The sequence below is a fragment of the Sprattus sprattus genome, assembly GCF_963457725.1.
Source record: "Sprattus sprattus genome assembly, chromosome: 2".
In the NCBI taxonomy this organism is placed as follows: domain Eukaryota; kingdom Metazoa; phylum Chordata; class Actinopteri; order Clupeiformes; family Clupeidae; genus Sprattus; species Sprattus sprattus.
The window spans coordinates 67,849,411-67,869,946 of NC_137921.1; the positions used below are offsets into that span (position 1 = coordinate 67,849,411).

Here is a 20,536-nt window from a genome sequence, read left to right on the forward strand (position 1 = left end):
TCCTCTGCTGAATCTTCTCGAAGCAGCGTCGCTGAGGGGAAATTAGCTAATTCAATCAAGTCCACATTTTGTATGCGGGTCTGAAGAGTCATGTGCTCGGATGTGAAAGAGTTCAATGTTTGCATGGTGCTGTTGTATCCTGTACATTCATGTGTCCCACTTCTCCGTGACTGAATTGTAGTCTGTTTTTAGTGGTTTTATGCCTCTTTGATTTTCTTTCCTTTTCCCCCCTCTCTAACCACCTTATGTGAACTCTTTCTTGTGGTGTGTCTCGTGTGCTGTTGTTTTCCTCCCCCCCCCCCCCCCCCCTCTTTCCCTCCCTTTTTCTCAATCCAATCTTTCTATCCCTTTTCTCCTTGCCTCTCCCTCCCCCCCTCCTTTCTCCGTGTTCTCCTCCTCTCTGTCCCTCCCTCCCTCTCCCTGTCTGTGTTATGGTCTTGTACCTTTTTTTTGGGTGTCCTTGTATGCGTGTCTCTTTTGGGGGGTGTGCGGGGTTGGGGTTTTTGGTTAGACGGTGTGAGAAAGCCGCCCGGCCCCTGGAAGGTGTCTGATTTAGACATCATAGTGGACCCGGTCCAGCCGACCCCTCCAGACCCCCGGCCTGGGGGCGGCCCGGGGGCCCCTACCTCCTCCTCCTTCTCCTCTTCCTCTTCCTCCTCCTGCATGGCGGGGCCGGACGGAGCCTCTCGTGAGTCAGAACGGTTGTCCAGGCGGAGAGATCACCACCCCCCCCCCCCCCACCCCCCCCCCCCTTTGAACCTTATCCAGTGTAGGACACAGGATCCAAGCAGTGGAACACAGAGTAGACTTTTCTTTTTTTTTTGTGATCAATTTTTTATTGACACCATTTCTGCAGTCAAGACATTCATTCAGTTACGACATGCAAGACAAAAGTATAAAAGAATATTAATTACATTTATTATCTGGTGTACAAGAGTAGACTTTTCTAAGATTTGGGATGCTCTGAGCGCATGCATTGCAATCAACAAACCGGGAGCAATTTGAATTTGGTGTTTTGGTGAGGACATTCAGAAATACACAGTGAGATTCAAAGACCAGTAATCATATCTTGTTATTCTTCCTCTCTGCTTTCGTCTACCTCTCCCTCTCTCTCTCTCTCTCTGTTCCTCAAATGAGAGCCTGCTGGCACACCTAACACAAAGCCCCGTTTAGCCCATGGGGTTGTAAACCTGCTCAGTTTACAACTATTGGCTGTAGGTGATGTGTGTCACTGTTGGAAAGCAGCGGCCATCTTGTCCGTGGTGAGGCAGCCGGAGTCAGCTCCGGAACATTCCCTGACGGTTATTATTGTAATCCCCCCTAGACCAGGAGGTCAGAGGAAGGGCAGAGATTTCCACTCCGATAGGACACAAACACACACACACACACACACACGGGGCCTCTGTGTGGAGATGTGACCAGCAGAGGGGAACTTTTCCACGTTCAGACAGAAAAGAACAGGAGAGTGGAAACCAGTCATTGCAGTGCCATTCATGACGACAGATGTTTGGCTCTAGATGCCAGTGCAGGTTTAAACAGTTACATATCTCACACTGCTGATCCTGGGTTTCACATGTATGGGGATGTGTGTTGATGCATCGGGCTGAATGAGTGTGTGTGTGTGTGAGTGTGTGGAGCATAGATTTTTACATTATTATTATTTAAAAAAAAAATTGTATGTGGACCATCGTTTTTTTTATTTTGTGTGTGTGTGTGTGTTTGTGTGTGTGTCTATAGTCTGAGGAACTATACTCTGATAAGGTTCACTGGGCCCTCTCGACCGCTTCGTCTCTGATCGCGCATCAGTCAAATTTACCTCCTCACACAAACGTAAATTTGAGGCCATATCCCATCAGATCATGTATTTCTCCCATAACATAGCAACAAGAAGCTAACATCAATCAGTCATCAGCCTCATTAGAGGAGAAACTAGTTCACTAACACATGTAGCACAGATCACTGATATCACCGTGGCAATAGCCATCAGTCCAGAGATGAGACCATAAGTGTACGTGCTGATTCAATGTTACAGTGCAGAGATGAGACCATAAGTGTACGTGCTGATTCAATGTTACAGTGCAGAGATGAGACCAGAGGTGTACGTGCTGATTCAATGTTACAACAGTCCAGAGATGAGACCATAGGTGTACGTGCTGATTCAATGTTACAACAGTCCAGAGATGAGACCATAGGTGTACGTGCTGATTCAATGTTACAGTGCAGAGATGAGACCAGAGGTGTACGTGCTGATTCAATGTTACAACAGTCCAGAGATGAGACCATAGGTGTACGTGCTGATTCAATGTTACAGTGCAGAGATGAGACCATAGGTGTACGTGCTGATTCAATGTTACAGTCCAGAGATGAGACCAGAGGTGTACGTGCTGATTCAATGTTACAGTGCAATAGCCATCAGTGCAGAGATGAGATCATAGGTGTACGTGCTGATTCAATGTTACAGTGCAGAGATGAGACCAGAGGTGTACGTGCTGATTCAATGTTACAGTGCAGAGATGAGACCAGAGGTGTACGTGCTGATTCAATGTTACAGTGCAGAGATGAGACCATAGGTGTACGTGCTGATTCAATGTTACAGTGCTTATTTCTGTTGAGGTTTTGGCCGTTTAGGATCGTAGTCCTTTGACAAAGGTTTACAATCACATGTCCAACTGTCGTCTTTGCATTTTTTGCAGTTAATTGCATGATGGTGGGGGAATCTTTTCGAAAGTGTCTTTTAATTGGACTGAAACGGAATTGAAATTGGATGCGGTCAAACCAGCTGGAGCTCGAGACTGAAGAGTAGTCATGTGACTCCAGCAGAGTTGCCTTTTATAAGGTCGTTAAAAAGGTTCATTGGGTGATTTTAGATTTTTCGCTCTCCGCAAGTGCAGATAATTCAATCACAGCGTGTGTAAAAGGGCACTAAGCACACTGACGTCTCTCTCAAATCATAGATTTATGTCTTAACAGCAGCATTAAACATCCCCTTAGGGTAGGAATGCATTCAGATATAGCATTGATCTGTTGGTCTGAATTTACAGCAACAATATTGACTGAGCCTCATCTCATCTCAGGGCTTGTAAATCCTAGACACAGATTGGTCCTAACCTTAGCCCTCGATGTCCTACCCTGATGAATGTAGTTAACTAATGCACACAGTCTGTGCACACTGTAGGGATGTGCTAGACTTAGACATACTGGACACACTGTTGAGTAGTCTAGTTTCCCATTTCATCATCAGCACTCTCTTAATGATCTCTGCTGCTGATGCCTTTCCCAGAACGCTTCTCTCACTGTTGCCCTGTGTTCCTCTCCTCTCCGCAGCTAATGATGCCGGCTGGCCCACCATTGGCAAGGGCAACGCCTCCCTCAAGCCCCCCGACTGGAAGGAGTCTAGAGGGGATGGACCCCCTGGCAAGACCCCCTCCCCGACCGGTAGTCCTGCAGACAAGGTTGAGGTCCCTCTCTATCTCTTTCTCTCTCCTTCTCTCTCTATCTCTCTCTTTCTCTCTCTCTTTGCCCCTCTCTCTCTCTCTCTCTCTCTCTCTCTCTCACTTCGATTCTGCGTTCTCCCCCTCCCTTTCTGTGCACTTCTCTCTTTCACTTGCATGTACCTTTTTACCAAATCTCTTTTTTTTTAATCTCTGCTGATATATTGCAGCAACTGTACAGAAGCATATGTTCGTATTTCTGTGACGATGGCCTTGTGTGTGTGTGTGTGTGTCCGTGTTCTTCCTTCACAGCCTCAGGACGGCAGTAAGCCCGCTCCCCCCATGTCCAAGCCCCAGCCCCCCCCATACGGCGCCCACACCAGCAGTCACCCCATCATCACTGGCGGCAACGCAGGCGTCCTCTCCTCCTCCAACTCCGGCTCCACCAGCTCCCTGGAGCTCCGCAAGGACGTCATCCCTACCCGCCCGGGCCCCAGCGCCTCTCCCGGCTCCTCCGGCCCGCCCAACCCCCTGCCCCCCCTCCCCGCTTGGCCACGCACGGGCCCCACGCAGGGCTCGTCCTCCCAGCAGATCCAGCAGCGCATCTCGGTGCCGCCCAGCCCCACCTTCCAGCCCAGCTCGCCCCTCTTCCCGCCCGGAGACCGACCCGACCCCCTGCTGGCCGTGGCCGTGCGCCCCTTCCTCCCGGATAAGGGCTCGAGACCCCAGTCGCCCCGTAAAGGACCGGCCACCATGAACTCCAGCTCCATCTACCACATGTACCTGCAGCAGGCTGGCCCCAAGTACAGCAAGCCTGCAGTCAAAGCAGGTAACCAGCAGAGGGAGCCCTTGAGCCATCCTGTACTCTTTAATGATGCTGACATCAACCAGGAAGGGCTTTGTGGGTGTTGTGGGAGCACAGTAAAATAGTGAACTACTGTGTTGTTGAACCCCAGGAATAACCTGGTTGACACGCTTAGATCCATTTAAAGATGATTACCGCCAGCGAGATAAAATCCATACACATCTTGCTTTCGTTTTACAGTTCTCTATTTACTGTACGATTGTCTATTAAAACGCAGAGCAACGACACGTTACTCGCTCAAACCTTCGCGGTATAGCGGTCAAAACCATTTGCCCTTCCGGGGTCAACACCTGACCACAACAGTAGGCTTCCAACCTATATGCCCAAAAACACCTGTGCAATGAACAGCAACACCCAGTGTTCAACAGCGTCATTACACATTGAGTGACGATACATTTGGCTGTAGCAACCCATTTGGCTGCTACAGGTGTTCTAGCAGTATGAACTAAAAACAACATAATGGAACGTTCAGTCTACTGGTTGATCATGGATTGATCATAGTTTGTGTGTTAGGACACATAATGATTTGGATGATGTGGAATATTTCATTGAATTTTTAATATTACATTTTTTGTTAAGTTACTGTGTGCTGCACTTAACCCAAGGTACAGATGTCTGCAGAATAACTGTGTACATGAGTTTATGTATCTGTATGTATCTGATTGCATTAATGTAATCTCCGTGCCAACTCTGCCTTCTCTTCCTCCTCTTCCTCTCCAGTCTACGGGAAGCCTGTCCTGCACCCCAGCTCCACTCCCCCCTCCCCTCTCCCCTTCATCCAGACCATGGGCCACTTCCCCGGCCTCCTGGGCGGCCCCGGTGAAGACATGCCTGACGGCGACGGCGAGCTCCCTCCCCTGATGGGGCCCTCTGGCGAGCCCTCTGGGCCCCTGCCCACCGTGGACCACATCCCTCGGCCCCTGAGTCCCACCAAGCTGACGCCCATGGTGCACTCGCCGCTGCGTTACCAGAGCGACGTGGAGCTGGAGGCGCTGCGCAAGAAGCTGGCCAACGCGCCGCGGCCCCTCAAGAAGCGCAGCTCCATCACGGAGCCCGAGGGCCCCAGCGGCCCCAATATCCAGAAGCTGCTCTACCAGCGCTTCAACACACTCGCAGGGGGCATGGAGGGGGCGATCCCAGCGCCCGCGGGCACGCCGTTCTACCAGCCCGCCGCCGCCACGACAACGGGCCAGGGCGACGCCGACAACGGGAACGCTCCCTCAGAGGCGCCCGCGCTGGGCACTGTGGCCGCTGTTGCCACTGGCGCATCGCTGGCTGAGACGACGACGACGACGCTGCCGCATGGAGATGCCAACGACAACCAGCCTGCGGGGGTGCGGCCTGCCAACGAGATCCAGGTGCTGCCCGCTCCGGCAGTGGCGGAAGACGACAACACCAACAACAACACCCAGGCGCCCACGCCCAGCCTCACCACCCTGCCCAGCCCCGTGGTGGAGGCCCCCTCACCTGAGGAGTCGACCACCTCCCCCTCCGCACCCACGGTCAGTGCCAGTCCAGGAGTGAGCCTGACCACACACACACACACTCCTTACCATTCTCACAGACCGAGTCACAGTTCAAACTGCTGCATTATCAGGCACAAATACACAAACCGTTTCCGTCATTCACGTAACATACTCCAACATACTTTTAAGTCACCTTGTACATTCTCAGGCTCCATAAGAGTACTGTGATCTGCATTAGACCGCAAATAATCCGATAGAAGTAGTCCTCCACGACTGACAATCATTTCAAAGGTCAAAGGTGAAGGGTGCAACATAAGCAGTATAACGCCTTAAACACCAGCAAGCTTTCTTCCGCCATTTCTCCGTGTGATTGATCAATGTTAATATAATATATTATATATTAGTTATTAGTTATATTAGTATATTATATCATTATTATATAATAGTTATAATAATGTGTTAACGTCACTCCTTTCTTTCCTCCCAGGAGAAGCGCAGTAACCTGAGGAAGCCCGACTCTGAGAGGGCTGGCTCCGGCACACGGGTCAAGTTCCACCCCCTCGCCCTGCTGCTGGACGCCTCGCTGGAGGGAGAGTTCGACCTGGTGCAGAGAATCATTTACGAGGTGCTCGCTCACTCAACTGTTCCTGAACTAAACTGTTCCTGAACTAAACTTTTCCTGAACTAAACTATTCCTTAACTAAACGGTTCCTGAACTAAACTATTCCTGAACTAAACTGTTCCTGAACTAAACTATTCCTGAACTAAACTGTTCCTGAACTAAACTATTCCTGAAATAAACTATTCCTGAACTGAACTGTTCCTGAACTGAACTGTTCCTGAACTAAACTATTCCTGAACTGAACTGTTCCTGAACTAAACTATTCCTGAACTAAACTATTCCTGTCTGCTCAAACAGTTTTAACTGAGATAAGTACTCGGACTTGTCTGCAGAGAGTAGATGGATTTCTAAGACCTAATTTCTCGCTCATGTATAATTCCTACAAAAAGTCTCTTATCTTGAGTGTGTTGTCCTCGGTTCTTTAACTCCAAGGTGGAGAACCCTAGCAAGCCTAACGACGAGGGAATCACGCCTCTACACAACTCTGTGTGTGCTGGACACCACCACATCGTCAAGTTTCTGCTGGACTTTGGCGTCAACGTCAACGCAGCCGACAGCGATGGCTGGTGAGTTGGCTGAATTCCTCCAGGATGTTTGTTCCTTTTCTGTCTCTGTAAGGTTGGTTTAGCTTTATGTCCTGAAGCTAAATCGTAGTTCAAAAGTTCCTAGTTCATGAACTCATCACTTTTTTTAATTTGTGGTCCTGTGACTTGTGTTTACTTTTAACTTACTGGCACGATGCTTTACTACATGGTGTTTGTCTGTGTGTGTGTGTGTGTGTGTGTGTCTGTTTGTGTGTGCGTTTGTCTGTGTGTGTGTGTGTGTGTGTGTGTGTGTGTGTGTGTGTGTGTGTGTGTCTGTTTGTGTCTGTTTGTGTGTGCGTTTGTGTGTGTGTGTGCGTTTGTGTGTCTGTGTGTGTGTGTGTGTGTGTGTGTCTGTGTGTCTGTGTGTCTGTGTGTGTGTTTGTGTGTGTGTCATGCGACCAGGACGCCGCTGCACTGTGCGGCCTCGTGTAACAGCGTCCACCTCTGCAAGCTGCTGGTGGAGTCGGGAGCCGCCATCATGGCCACCACCATCAGCGACGTGGAGACGGCTGCAGACAAGTGTGAGGAGATGGAGGAGGGCTTCATCCAGTGCTCACAGTTCCTCTACGGTCAGTGTGTGTGTGTGTGTGTGTGTGTGTGTGTGTGTGTGTGTGTGTGTGTGTGTGTGAGGAGATGGAGGAGGGCTTCATCCAGTGCTCACAGTTCCTCTACGGTCAGTGTGTGTGTGTGTGTGTGTGTGTGTGTGTGTGTGTGTGTGTGTGTGTGAGGAGATGGAGGAGGGCTTCATCCAGTGCTCACAGTTCCTCTACGGTCAGTGTGTGTGTGTGTGTGTGTGTGTGTGTGTTTGTGTAGGAGTGTGAGGAGATGGAGGTGCTCGCAGTTCCTTTAGGGTATGCTAGTCTCACTGCTTGTTTGTTTTCTTCAGTTGGTTTTAGATAAGGCCACCTTCTACCCTTTTCTGTTTCCTCACAAGATCTCCTGTAAGATGGAGAAGATGGTTGTGTTGATGTCTTGCTTGCTTGTGGTATTCTACGCATACTCCGTCTCTGTAACTGATTAAGAAGAAGTGATTTAAGTTGCAGCTTCAGCTTCACACTCCATGGATGTTTTTCAAAACACCTACTTGGCTTCCAACAAGAGCACATAACATTTATGATGTCCGTTTTTTCTGCTTGTGGCGTAGCTTCACAGTCTGTGTGGAGAATTATTAGTTAAGCATTTGTCTTTGTGCCAAATGTGTCTCGAATCTCAAAGTGTGTGTGTGTGTGTGTCTGTGTGTGTGTGTGTGTGTGTGTGTGTGTGTGTGTGTGTGTGTGTGTGTGTGTGTGTGTGTGTGTGTGTGTGTGTGTGTGTGTGTGTCCCATCTCCAGGCGTGCAGGAGAAGCTGGGGGTGATGAACAAGGGGACGGTGTACGCGCTCTGGGAGTACGAGGCCCAGGGCGCTGACGAGCTCTCCTTCCACGAGGGCGACCCCATCACCATCCTCCGGCGCAAGGACGACAGCGAGACGGACTGGTGGTGGGGACGCCTCAACGACAAAGAGGGCTACGTGCCCCGCAACCTGATCGGGGTGAGAACGCAAAAATCTAAACCCCAGGGGTTCGTTGAGTCACTTTCAGGGGTTCAGAAGGGGTCAAGACACACACAGTATAGCCCGGTTGACACAAGCAATGTCGGGTTGGAAGAACGAAATTACGAAGGGTTCGGTGAAGGCACTGATGAAACTTGCAGGGTTCAGTACCTCCAATAAGGTTAAGAACCACTGTGGTAGACTATGGAGCTTTCAGATGCATGTGGTGTATCTGTATAGCTAAAGACATGGGCCACCTCTGCAGTAGCCGGGTGTCCATCCAGGTCATTTGTGTATCATGCAGCGGAAAGCCAGCTGCTGAAAAGCGTCCGTTTACCCCTCCACCAAGCACACCTGACTGGCTTCAGTATAGTTCTACTGCTCTCCGTCGGGTGTGCTCAGTTACTCCACAGCTACTAAAGGCCCTTGCATGCTTCTAAAGGGAGCATGAATTGCTAGGTGCTTACGCGTTGCGTTGGAGGTGTTGCCAAGCAATTCACACCCAGAACAATAGGCTTGCGTAAAATGGCACAAGTCTAGAAAAAGGGTCCGACGCACGCAAGACGTGAAAAGTCGCGCAAGGGGCACGCAAGGGGCTTGCGCGGCCTCTTGCGCTTACGCTTACGTAACCGAGCATAAATCAGCCTTAAGACGCGTTCCCTGGGGTGTCCAGAGCAGAGATAGAGGGGAGATGTGCGGGGCAGGTTGGGCAGAGTAGCAGCATAGGAAAGGCCTTGGAAGTTCTTTCTTTCTCTTTGCTAGTTTTAGTTCAATTCACAAATCCACTAATCGTTTCTGTCTCTTATGTGTCTCTGTGCCAAATATGTATGGGTTATGTATTTGTTAGTGTACTTAGTCTGAATAGTACCCTTTGAGCAGAATATTAACATTCTCATTATTTTCTTCTCTCTCCTCTCCTCCTTTTGTAGTTGTATCCCAGAATAAAGCCACGTCAGCGCTCTCTGGCATAGCACCGCCACCCCCCACCCTTCTTCTGGACTCCTGCGTCTGTTCCTGGGCGATGAACTGGATTTTGGGGGTATTAGGCTCGGCCCTGGATGAGACGAGCTGCTGGCCCCCACCCTGAGAACTACCCCTGCCCCACCCCACCCTTGCCTCAGCCTCACAGGGGGGGCCCCAAGCTGCTACCCCCCCAGAGCCACCCAGCGTGGAAGACTATCAACAACACTCCATGTGATCATCTCACTCCACCTCACACACACACACACACACACACACACAATCACACACATAGTTACATTACTACAGGCAAATCAAGAAGGCTAAGAACAAGTTCACCTCTCGTGTTGGCCCCCCCACCGCACCTCCACCAGGCCCTGCTTGTCCTGTCAACCCACCCAGCCACAGACTTTATATTTCACCTTTCATGTTGCGTGTCGAAAGGCAAAGACTAAAACAAAAACGCACTCTTCTCGGAGTGATTCGAAGTGAGGCAAAACTGAAGATTTTTTTTGTTTTTTTTTGTTCGTTTGTTTGGTTTTCATGCTCTCCTCCTCTCTCGGTCACAAACTGGCGAGGCACTTTGATTCCAGAGCGCATGTGTTTTGGCGTTCAGTGCTCTGTGATTCTTTCTTCGTTTCTTATCATTCTACGTGTTTTAGGAGTTTGTTTGAGCTAGTTTGTGCATTTTTTTATTCGCTCACCAAAATAAGTTAATGAGACCTAGTGAGATCGGTTCGAGTGCTGTGTTTTCAGACGAGTGTGTCTCCAAACGAGAGACAAACACACGGGCGACCGTGCTTGCGTGCATGTGTGCTAGCTGACTTTGGAGTGTGTGTGCAGCAAAAGCACTAAAGCTATGTTGTGTTTGGAGAAAGGGACAGAAAAAAAGCCTGCAAAGCTTCATGGGAAGTGTTTACTTGGACAAAATGATTGATGAGATGAGTGTTTTGGGTGTGTGTGTGTGAATTGTGTTTGGCTTTTCCGATTTTCTTAACAGGTTTCTTATCAGTTTAAATGTGTAACGTGTGGTGTGTGGTGTCTGCAGACCACATGGAAGATGTGTCCTTTTGGAACACTGACAGAAGGACTCGTTGTGTGTAAGAAGCTGGAGAGTGAGGGATTCTGTCAACACCTACAGTATTTTGACTGCAAAGCAGGGAGTGTAGGGTCTACACTCAGCCCCATTATAATAGTTAAGCCTTCAGAGGACACTGTGTGTGTGTGTGTGTGTGGAAGTGTGATAGTGTGGAAGCGTGAGTTCTTCATTGTGTGTGTGTGTGTGTGTGTGTGTGTGTGTGTGGTTAAAAACGAATGGAGCACTTGAGGATCAAATGCCACTGGAAGCTTTTCTATACAAACTGACTTGAAGGTTCACCCTTCATGTTGTATTTACCTGATTTATTTTACCTTTTTTTTTTATTTTGTAAGTTGCATTACATAACATTACACCCCCCCACCCCTCCACACTCGTTTCAAGTCTTGTGACATGAGGTTTGTACCCTGCCTGCCTGTCTGGCAGCAAAGAGCTTTACTGTGGGGTCCTCCTGTAGATACTGTGATAAAGTAAAGACAGGCAACTTGTTTTTGACTTTTTTTTTCTGCTGTAACTTTACTGCCCTGTGGGGTTCTGTTTGGCATAAGAATACAGTACCTCACACAACCTGTTATATATATGTGCACAATAAAAAACAGTTCCGGCATGACATGGAGTGATTTTTGTTTTGTGTTTTGTGCCGACTCATAGAAGGCTCAGGAACACGTGAGATAATCCATCACTTGAAGATGCTGGTTTAAGTTCTTCCAGCAGAGGGTAGTCACGCTCTTGTCTAGCACAGTGAAAGAATACAATATGCTTACATTATTTATAGAATGAAGAGTGGGACACACACTAAATTAGAATCTTAATAACTTAAGTTGGACGATAGAAGCCTCAAGGTAACTTATTAATGGAGCTCTGCTGAATAAACACAATATCCCAGCTATTCTTGTGTTTTAAAAGTGTGAAACTATCCAGTTCCTTAACTTAATTCTGACCAACTTGATCATAGAAAACTGGTTGCAGCAAATTCCCGGTGAGTTTGGGCGAGGCAATCGCAACAAAGAGCCACCACCACTGGAAGACCCCCATAGCTATACTTAATGAATGCCGGGGTGTGGATACAAAAGCCGTTGAAAGGGTACCCTGTGTTTCGCTCACCATGTCAACTAGCGTGAATAGGCGCCAGACCAATAAAGTGAACAAGGGATTCTGCGTGATGATGTGGGGAACAGATGCGCCTCCGGGCAGTACTGACTGATGGCTCTATGGAGACTGGTGAGCGCGTGCTAGTGCGACGCGTGCAGCAACCTGCACTGGAGGTAAACACGACTCCATTCTACGCCATGGGCCCTGAGGGCCAAGTAGCCTGCTGTTCGGTCGGTGATGGAGACAAAGCCAAAATACTCAAACCCATTAATCAGCCGCGACCTCTTACACACAACACTGGCGAGGCTAGATATTTCCATAGACTCTCACTGTCATTAGGTGGAACGGTTGATGAGAACAGCTGCACCACACAGATCCTCAGATTAGGCCTGCTGAATTTTTTTGCCAAATATGCTCTGCTGTTTGCTTAGTAATAATACTTGAGTAGAATACATTTATACATTTCGCTACCTTAGAATAATAAGGTTCTATCTGACATTTTTGTCAAAATTGAGTTATTTACATATTCCTATTCTGGCATAATTTATGAACATTATTTAAGGTGTTTAAAAAAAAAAAAAAAAAATTGAGTGTTTTATTCTGAAAAATGTGCCCCATTTGTCAGTTTTGGTAAATGCAATGCTAAAACTTTAAACCTCAATATCTCAAAACTGACCTGAACGCAGATAGAACCTTATTATTCTGAGGTAGCGATTGGTTAAGAGACATTAGAAATGTAACTAATATTACATCGTCAAATCACTACCTCAGCATACGTGATTTATTTTTTCAAGTCACTACCTTAGCATACGTGATTTATTTTTAAGTGTAGTCCTGTCGCTATGATGGCGTGTAAAAACCAAGGACATTTCTCTTCCCCCTTGGTCCTCCGAAACAGTGGCATTCTTGCAAAAAAAGCTTCGCAACGCGGGTCTGCATTTCAAACTGCGCTGGTGGCGATCAGTGCTTCAAATGAAATGAAAACATATGGCGAGCGAAAGCTAAACCAAGCACAATTACCCATACGGTTGACCATCACGGAGTATCATTTGACAGTGATGTCTGCTTAATTGGGGGTGAGGAGACACAGATGAGCTCACAAAGAGCCCACGGGGCTTCTGTGGTGGAAGCCTGGCATTCCCGCAATCCCTTGGGTGCGCGCGGCAGCTGTGTTGGGCAGGAGCATGAGCAATATGGAATGGGAGTCGCCATCACCCCAGATGGTAACGGTCTTAAATTGTATTTAAGGGGTATATCTAGATATCTAGCAATTATGCAGCTGACTGCTCCCATTAATTATTCATTGTGATATGCTCACTCGGGGTTGTTTGGGGGGATGTGTCTTCTGCTTTGATCAGGACATCAATGCATTGCCATTGCTGTGGTGTCTAAATGAAATAAATAATATGGGCTTACACTATAAAGTGCAATTACAGGGCTTTATTTTGTTTCAGTAGCAGACCTAACGAAATAAAAATGAAAGCTATTGTTGGTCTTCTATCAGTCTTTGCTTACTCAAAGAACCGTTTGGGATCAACCCATTTCACTAAATCTCCACATTGTGTCGAGCTTTGGGCCAAAACCCATTAGAGACTGTAGCCTACTCTCAAATAGGCTTTAGTGGTCATAGCCAAGAAAGGTTAACCCCTAGAATTCAAGATGTAGATGGTTGTGTTTTAAACTTAACAGATCGCAGATTGTTTTGCCATTGGTGGCATTACATTTAAATAAATCCAAAAATGATATGATTCATTGTAAAACTTTTTTTTTTTTAAATAGTTAGTGTCCAGTGAGGAGTTCCTAGATTTTTCATGACTGTAAGTGAACTTAGTCATAACAGTAACTGCAAAACCTGCACCTGCACAACATTGACCTGAGTAGAACTGTAATGAACTTTTTATTATTCATATTTTTAGAACACTTCTGACTTGCTGTTATGAAATGATCTCAGGTACTCTCATTGAACTAAAATCACAGCATCGCAACTAGACTATCTGTATTCAAATTATATCTAGTGTTAGCACAAGAAACCAGAGAACCTACTTCAAAAACCACTCATACAAAAAGATTACTATTTCCTGCTAGAGTATGTGTGGAAAATGGGGGTGAGGGGGTTGGGAGTGGTAAGAGCCCCCATGTCGGAAATCTGACGGGAAACAGACCAGCACGGCCCTCCCCATGGACGCGTGATAAGTCACCGTGGCAGAGGAGGCTCTCTCTGCATCTCGCTTATCTATATGACCACTTACGTGAGCCATTATTCAGCACCAACATGCTCTCAAATATACAACGTTGTGTGACAAAATAAGACAGATCTGAGGAGTGTAGGGGCAGTTCAGCAACTATGATTTATTGCCACATTAAAATAAGAGCATTTTAAAAGGGCTGCTTTGCTGTTGTAATTTAAAATAGACCCGACTCAACTCTGATATGTCAAAAATGTGTTCTCAGAAAGTTTGTAAACTGATATGCTCAGTTGAAATGTGTTGGAAGAAGGCCAGATTTTTAGAGTGACATGAGGTTTGTCCAGAGACAATATTTTGGGGAGGAAGTCACATATAGCCTTTGGTTAGCATGACAAGTCCTTTGTTTCTGTTAAGCTATAGACTACACCATCTTGTATTCTTAAGGCATATATTCTGTTTTTGTGGTATCATGTAGGTCCCTTTCTAGAGTCGCCAACGTGGACAGTATTTTTCAGATACGGTACCACAGCATTGAGGTATTCACAGGGGGAAAAAGAAAAGCAGTAATGATAAAAATCTTTGTTGGCAGAAGAGAAAATGACAGTCAGCAACCATACAATAACAATATATCAAGTTCAGTAAATATTGAACGGACCTTTTTCCTCACTTTAAATGTGCACTGTGGTCTTTCTCTCTTTCACTCACTTACTCTCTCTCGCTCTATTTTTCTATCTCTCTCTCACTCTCTCTCTTTCACTCTCTCTCGCTCTATTTTTCTATCTCTCTCTCACTCTCTCTCTTTCACTCTCTCTCACTTACTCTCTTTCTCTCTCTCACTCTCTGTCTCTTCCTTTCTTCTGGGCCCAATGTGGTCTCCACTAGGTGCACTTATCTGTCCTGTTCAATATCAATCAAGGGTCACGCTGACCAGAGTCAGTCTCCCACCTGAGGGGAGCTTGGCCATTGTCTGATGTGAAGGGGGAGGTCATTGCCTAGTGGAGAATACAACGTGTAGACAGGAGGATGATTTAGAGTCTACGGGTTACAAACTGGTATTGTACGTACACTGAAATTAGGTATGGCTTTGAAAAGCGTATAAATGTGCTTATTACATATCAGGATTATACAGTAACCAAAAGCACACCATGCTGTGAAATTATTGAGATGAGGAAATGTTTTTTTTTTTTTTTTTCTGGTGCAGAATTAACATCAGTTATAGAGACGGCATGATGAATGAGTGTGCTTGGAAATGAGTTCAGTGCTTGAGAACTCCAGCGATATAATAATTATGGAATGAAAATCTCACCCTTCCCCCCTTTCCCCCTTCCCCCCTTCCCACCTTCCTGTCTCCACCCGTCCGACCTCAAGCAGATGGGTCCCCCCTTATGTGCCGTGGTTCTGCTTAAGGTTTCTTCCTGCCTAACAGGGAGTTTTTCCTTGCCCCTGTTGCCATTGTGCATGCACTAAGGGGGTTTAGGCTCTGGGCTCTGTTAAGCGCCTAGAGGCAATTGTATTGTTATGGCGCTATACAAATAAAATTGAATTGAATTGAAATATTATAGAGAAAAGATAATCTCACAGCTTTAATTGTGACCATCAGTAAGCACAAGTCAGCCATCCCCCAGCCAACACACCTCCTCCTCATGGACATTCATGAGGAAGGTCAGACCAAGTCGCCATGTCATAATATGTAAGGGAGGAGCGCCACACAAGACCTGGGAGAAGACAATGTATTCAGTTATCGCGTCAGGGAGAAGGCCACACCACCACCCCCTCATCTCAAACTCCAACGACCCAACACGATCTCCTTTGGTCACATGATCTCTGGGCTTGGTCTTGCCCACCCACCAACATCTTTATCACTGGCAGCCAGAGCCTGTATATTGCAAAGCCACACTGTGAAAATCGCTTCATAGTAAATTGAACCATTCTGAAACAGTTTAGCCATTTATGCGTTTCCAGGAAGGCCAGGAAGCCATGTTGAACTTGAGTTTGGTTTCTCTCAGTTGCAAACACCCGTGCTGCTATGTTTTAAGCACTGCCACTAAAACGTCCTCAGTTTTGGCACCTGTGTTTGAATTATGCACGGTTGTCAGAAGCAATCCAACACATTGAGAGCCTGTGCTTTGATCTGCTGACCATGTGATGTGCTCCACAGATGTGATGATTACTGAAAAGAATGTGTGGTGAAGGAAGTACGCCGTGTGTTGACATCAGGTCAAAGCCATTTGTACGCATTGTCTTGTTCCAACATCACACGTGTCCTCAGGTATAGACATAGGTGAAATACCTGACTGGTAAAGGCATGTGAAGTGACATGTGCAAAATTGATGGCATCTTCAAGTAAACCGTTAAACACTTCTTGACATAACTGTTTTTCATCAATGGAATCATACTTTCCATCCTGCTTGAGAAAGTTCTAGAATGCTCACGAAGACAGCTTTGATGTTGTTGTTGTTGTTGATGTTGTCTCCTGCTGTAGACAGAGCAGGCTGAACTGTGAAGGAGTGCCTTTACATATCCTGGGTACAACATAACGGCTCGTGTTGCGGCTGCCTCCAGCCAGTTGTGTGTCATTGTTGTACCCTGCTGCTCAGGATCTATGGGTGGACAGTTGTTGTGTTGGTTAGGTTAGGTATGTTGAGCTGGTGTTGTATTGGTTAGGTTAGGTGTTGTGTTGTATTGGTTAGGTTGTTGGGCGTGAGTACTTGCATGTGACAGTAAGAGGGTTGGCCACTGTGGGAAGCACGAGGAATTCAACATCAATTCCCTTGTGTAACAAAAAAAATAGTTTCTGCTGTTATGGCCGTAAGAAGGATAAATGCTTTTACTTTCTCTCTCTATCAGCTTGCAGTGAAGGGGGAGAGCTGAAGTATCTTAAACACAATTTAAAATGATAATGTCTGACTTATTAGAAAAAAACAGTACATTGTCTGTAGTCAATGCGTGAAGGTGATTGCCAACAAGTTCCATTAGGCCTTGTTGACAATGAGCAGGTCAGGACATTATTTTATCCATAAAAAAATAAATGTCCTCAAACTCCTCATCATCATGCTCCTTCGTGAGGTTCCTGCCTGGACTCCTGAAACTCCACAGGTAGCCCAGCGTGTGTTTTGATGGTTATCTTAATACCAGATTAGCAAGCGCTCCTCAGTGACCATTCCTCAGTCGTCTGTTTATGCTGTGGCTTTTGACGATAAGCCACCCCACTGAGCGAGGCCCTCTTGCCCCCTTTCTCAGGAGCGCGGCGACAGGCGGAGAATCGCTTAGCGGACCAGCCCCTCTGGGGAAACTTTAGTTTTTTTAGTCCCTTTAAAGTCAGGTAGGTCCCTTCTCTTCTCAGTGTTGTTTATTAGATTCCACAACCGGAGGACGAAAACACAGCTGCTGCGTGCAGCATCGGAGCACATGGACGGCTGATGGAATAGGGGGGGGGGGGGGGGGGGGGGGGGGGGGGGGACGCCTCTTGCTGCTCGACTTAAAGGCACCCAGTGCAACTTTCGAGGCTTAAAAATAAACATTCAATTTCTAGTCTTTTTTACACCTAGTAAGTTTCAATAACTCCATACCATTACATACCGACATTCAAGCAGCAAAGATGAGACGTCGTTGTGTGGTGAGAACTGATAGAAAATCGATAACAACAACAATCGCCGCCATTTTCTTTATTTTTTGGTAACCTACAATAAATAAAGCAGGTTCCAGTCAATGGAAAAATGGCTTCTCCCCACCGGCGATTGTTGTTGTTTACGATTTTCTATCAGTTCTCACCACACAACGACTTCTCATCTTTGCTCCTTGAATGTCGATATGTAATGGTATGGAGTTATTGAAACTTACTACGTGCAAAAAAGACTAGAAATTGAATGTTTATTTTTCATTGAATGTTTACATAAAGTTGCACTGGGTGCCTTTAATGGTTCATTGGCATCCCCCAGTTCGGGCCCATGAGCTCCACTCTCAGGGGCACGTCTCAACGGCTATAAGTTCCAAGCCCTTTTTTTTTTTACAAAGCCCTTTTCAAATATTATTTTTGGTTTGGGAAAGCGTGCATACTACATACATACATACTTCTGCCATTATCAAGTGAAATCTAAGACACATTAGACCATATGTTCTGTTGTAAAAACATCAATATGTGTAACTTTTAACCCAGCCATGATAAGAATGTCCTCTCGCGTTAAGGCATATGGGACCGTATAAACAAATGAATGGAGAAATGATATCAGTTTCTCTTTCAGTTTCCATTTTTATGCTGACAGGCCAGATATTTTGAGAGGGTCCAATTTTTTTTCGATGGAATGCACAGAGAATCACCTCAAAGCTTCTGTCTTCACCATAACCTTATCTGTTTGCTTGTCATGGCTGAAGAAGATTGGCTAGGACACATGTGTCAAACTCAAGGCCCGGGGGCCTGATCAGGCCCGGCAAGCCATTTAATCTGGCCCGCCAGCTCCTATGAATGTTGCAAAAAGTTCCATTGATTTGAATGAGCAACAGTGACATTTTATTTGGTTTGCCTAATTTTCCCTCAGGATTCATAAAGTATCCATCTGTTTATCTATCAGAGCTTGTCTGCCGCGGCCGCTGGTATGTCGAACGCACCACAAATAGCATACGTCAATTTAGGGAGCACTTGCCCGACTGTCCGGCCCTCGACATACACCCATTTTTTTTTATTTTGGCCCTCTGTGTATTTGAGTCTGACACCCCTGGGCTAGGACATAGATCGTCGCAGGATTGGAACGGCAGTACTTCCACTGAAGCAAAGGGGAGAGCAGGCATTCCACAACTGCTGGACTTGTCACCACGACCACCTGTACACTATATGAACAGCTGGCTCCTTCGAGAGTGTCAAGACTTCTCCAAGGCCTCTCCGTCGACGGTCCTCTGTGCTGCTGTGGTCATAAATCCAGGCCCATCCAGCCTCTTCTCTTCACCTGGCCTGCCTGAACGAGTCTCACTTGAGACGCAAAAGTTCAACTCGGGCACGCACATGCTTGGGCCACACATACATGTGCACACAATGTGCTAACTCATGGCTAATGGGAGAGTCCGAATACTGAGCTGCACAAAAAAACCTTTACCGCAATGTCATTTTTTTTTTTCTCACTCACCCACAGACACAAATAGAAAGCACCAAGGTTATGCCATCTTATTAATGTTATTAGTAATAACATGGGCTTTGGAATGTTTTTCCAACTTGATCTTGGTGAGCTTACTCTGTCTTACGATTTCCTGACTCGCATTGTAGCCCCCCCCCCCCCCCCCCCCGCCCCCCTTCCAAAGCCAGATGAGGTTTTTCAGAGGGATCTGGGCAGCCAGAGCTATTGAATTCTTTCCAGGCTCTTTTAAAAAATCTTTTCTGAGGCTCAGTCAGGTCTTCGTGTTCGGTCTCTGATTCGGCGAGGAGGAGTCATCATGTACGGAATGCTCGTTGATCCTCCGCCTTTCACTCCCCCGGATCTCTGTTTTAGGGTTTGTTTTTATTTTGAAACCATGGCGCTGCGAAAACGGGTGTTCTGGTGCATGACAGTAAACTCAGTAACCTAGTCGGCCACAGATTTAACTCTTTACGTGGTGGTCAACTTGTGTGTGTGTAATTTCATCAAAGCACCGAATGGGATTAAAAAGGCTGTGTTGTCCTCCCAATGATATATTATGTGTGGGGAACATCTGCCAAAGAACACTGACAGCAGACAGCACATTCCAGTAGGAATGTTTACGCTCAAAATAACACTCACCAAAGGGAGTGTATTCCCATCTATGTGATATCTTTGAGGAGGAGGAAGGCTTTAGATTCCTTTGGGGGCTTTCACTCAATTACGTATCAGCAACTACATACCATCATGCAGTTTTTTTAGTCTGGGGGAAATGTCTCCATGCTTTTTTTTGTTTTGATTGTGAAAACTCCCAGGGTCTGCACTTCTGGCCTCTGGCAAAGACACTTTTGGTCCCTCCAAAGTATCCTGCAGGCAAATGCGCTATCACTGAGGCTCCGGTCTATGCCTGCCTGGGTCCTGCTCATTCAGCCTGGGTGAGGAACAGAACAGAACAGGCCACGGGGAAAAGAGAGGGAGCATTTATAGAGGCTGAATAATCTCATTGCAGAAAGTCAGCAGGGCGACAGAAGACCGAAAGAGTCTCTCAGCTGTATAGAAATAGGGCACCTTCTTCTAAACCCTCACACAAGACCTACCATGATTTTACTCAGGGGCTGCATAATAGCTACCATAGTTTCAGCTGATATACACAGAAGTCAACAACAATGCTTGTATTCAGTCTGTGTACTTTGGAGATGGGCAGTGTCTCTAATTCAGAACTATAAGTGTTATGCTGTTTGTTAAAATGTGGTCACTAGGTTTATGAGTTTACTCTCTATTATGAAAAGGTTCATAGACAGATTATGTTTATAACAGGAAAAGGATCACATAATGACATTCCAAGCTGTGCTAAAATGAATAGTACAGGGGAACACAATGTTTTACCACAGAGCACAAGGCAACCCTTCACAATGACAACAAACCACACGCAGGGCTATCTGTAGAATAAAAAAGTGTTTTTATAATGAAACCACTAGGGACAAAGTATGTTGTGCCTCTTGGGTGTCCGTGTTTTGAAACCCAGCTAAACTCAGTGACATCCACGTGGAAAAACAAATTCCGTAAAAAAAAAACAGTTTGAGGGGGACTTCCCTAATGTG

The 20,536-nt window shown here is 46.5% G+C and overlaps 1 protein-coding gene across 2 annotated transcripts in view; it reads left to right on the plus strand.

Annotated features, from left to right (window-relative positions):
* ppp1r13bb (protein phosphatase 1, regulatory subunit 13Bb) overlaps window positions 1-11,165 on the plus strand; it is a 62,335-nt gene extending 51,170 nt beyond the window's left edge. For both annotated transcript variants that reach the window (XM_080832879.1, XM_080832880.1), the window contains exons 11-19: window positions 512-688; window positions 3,325-3,452; window positions 3,744-4,260; window positions 5,017-5,798; window positions 6,250-6,387; window positions 6,817-6,950; window positions 7,371-7,537; window positions 8,300-8,499; window positions 9,429-11,165. In XM_080832879.1, coding sequence (XP_080689005.1) covers window positions 512-688; window positions 3,325-3,452; window positions 3,744-4,260; window positions 5,017-5,798; window positions 6,250-6,387; window positions 6,817-6,950; window positions 7,371-7,537; window positions 8,300-8,499; window positions 9,429-9,470 — 2,285 coding nt within the window. In that variant the 3' untranslated portion in view covers window positions 9,471-11,165. The remainder of the gene's footprint in view (window positions 1-511; window positions 689-3,324; window positions 3,453-3,743; window positions 4,261-5,016; window positions 5,799-6,249; window positions 6,388-6,816; window positions 6,951-7,370; window positions 7,538-8,299; window positions 8,500-9,428) is intronic.
* The last annotated feature ends 9,371 nt before the right edge of the window (window positions 11,166-20,536 follow it).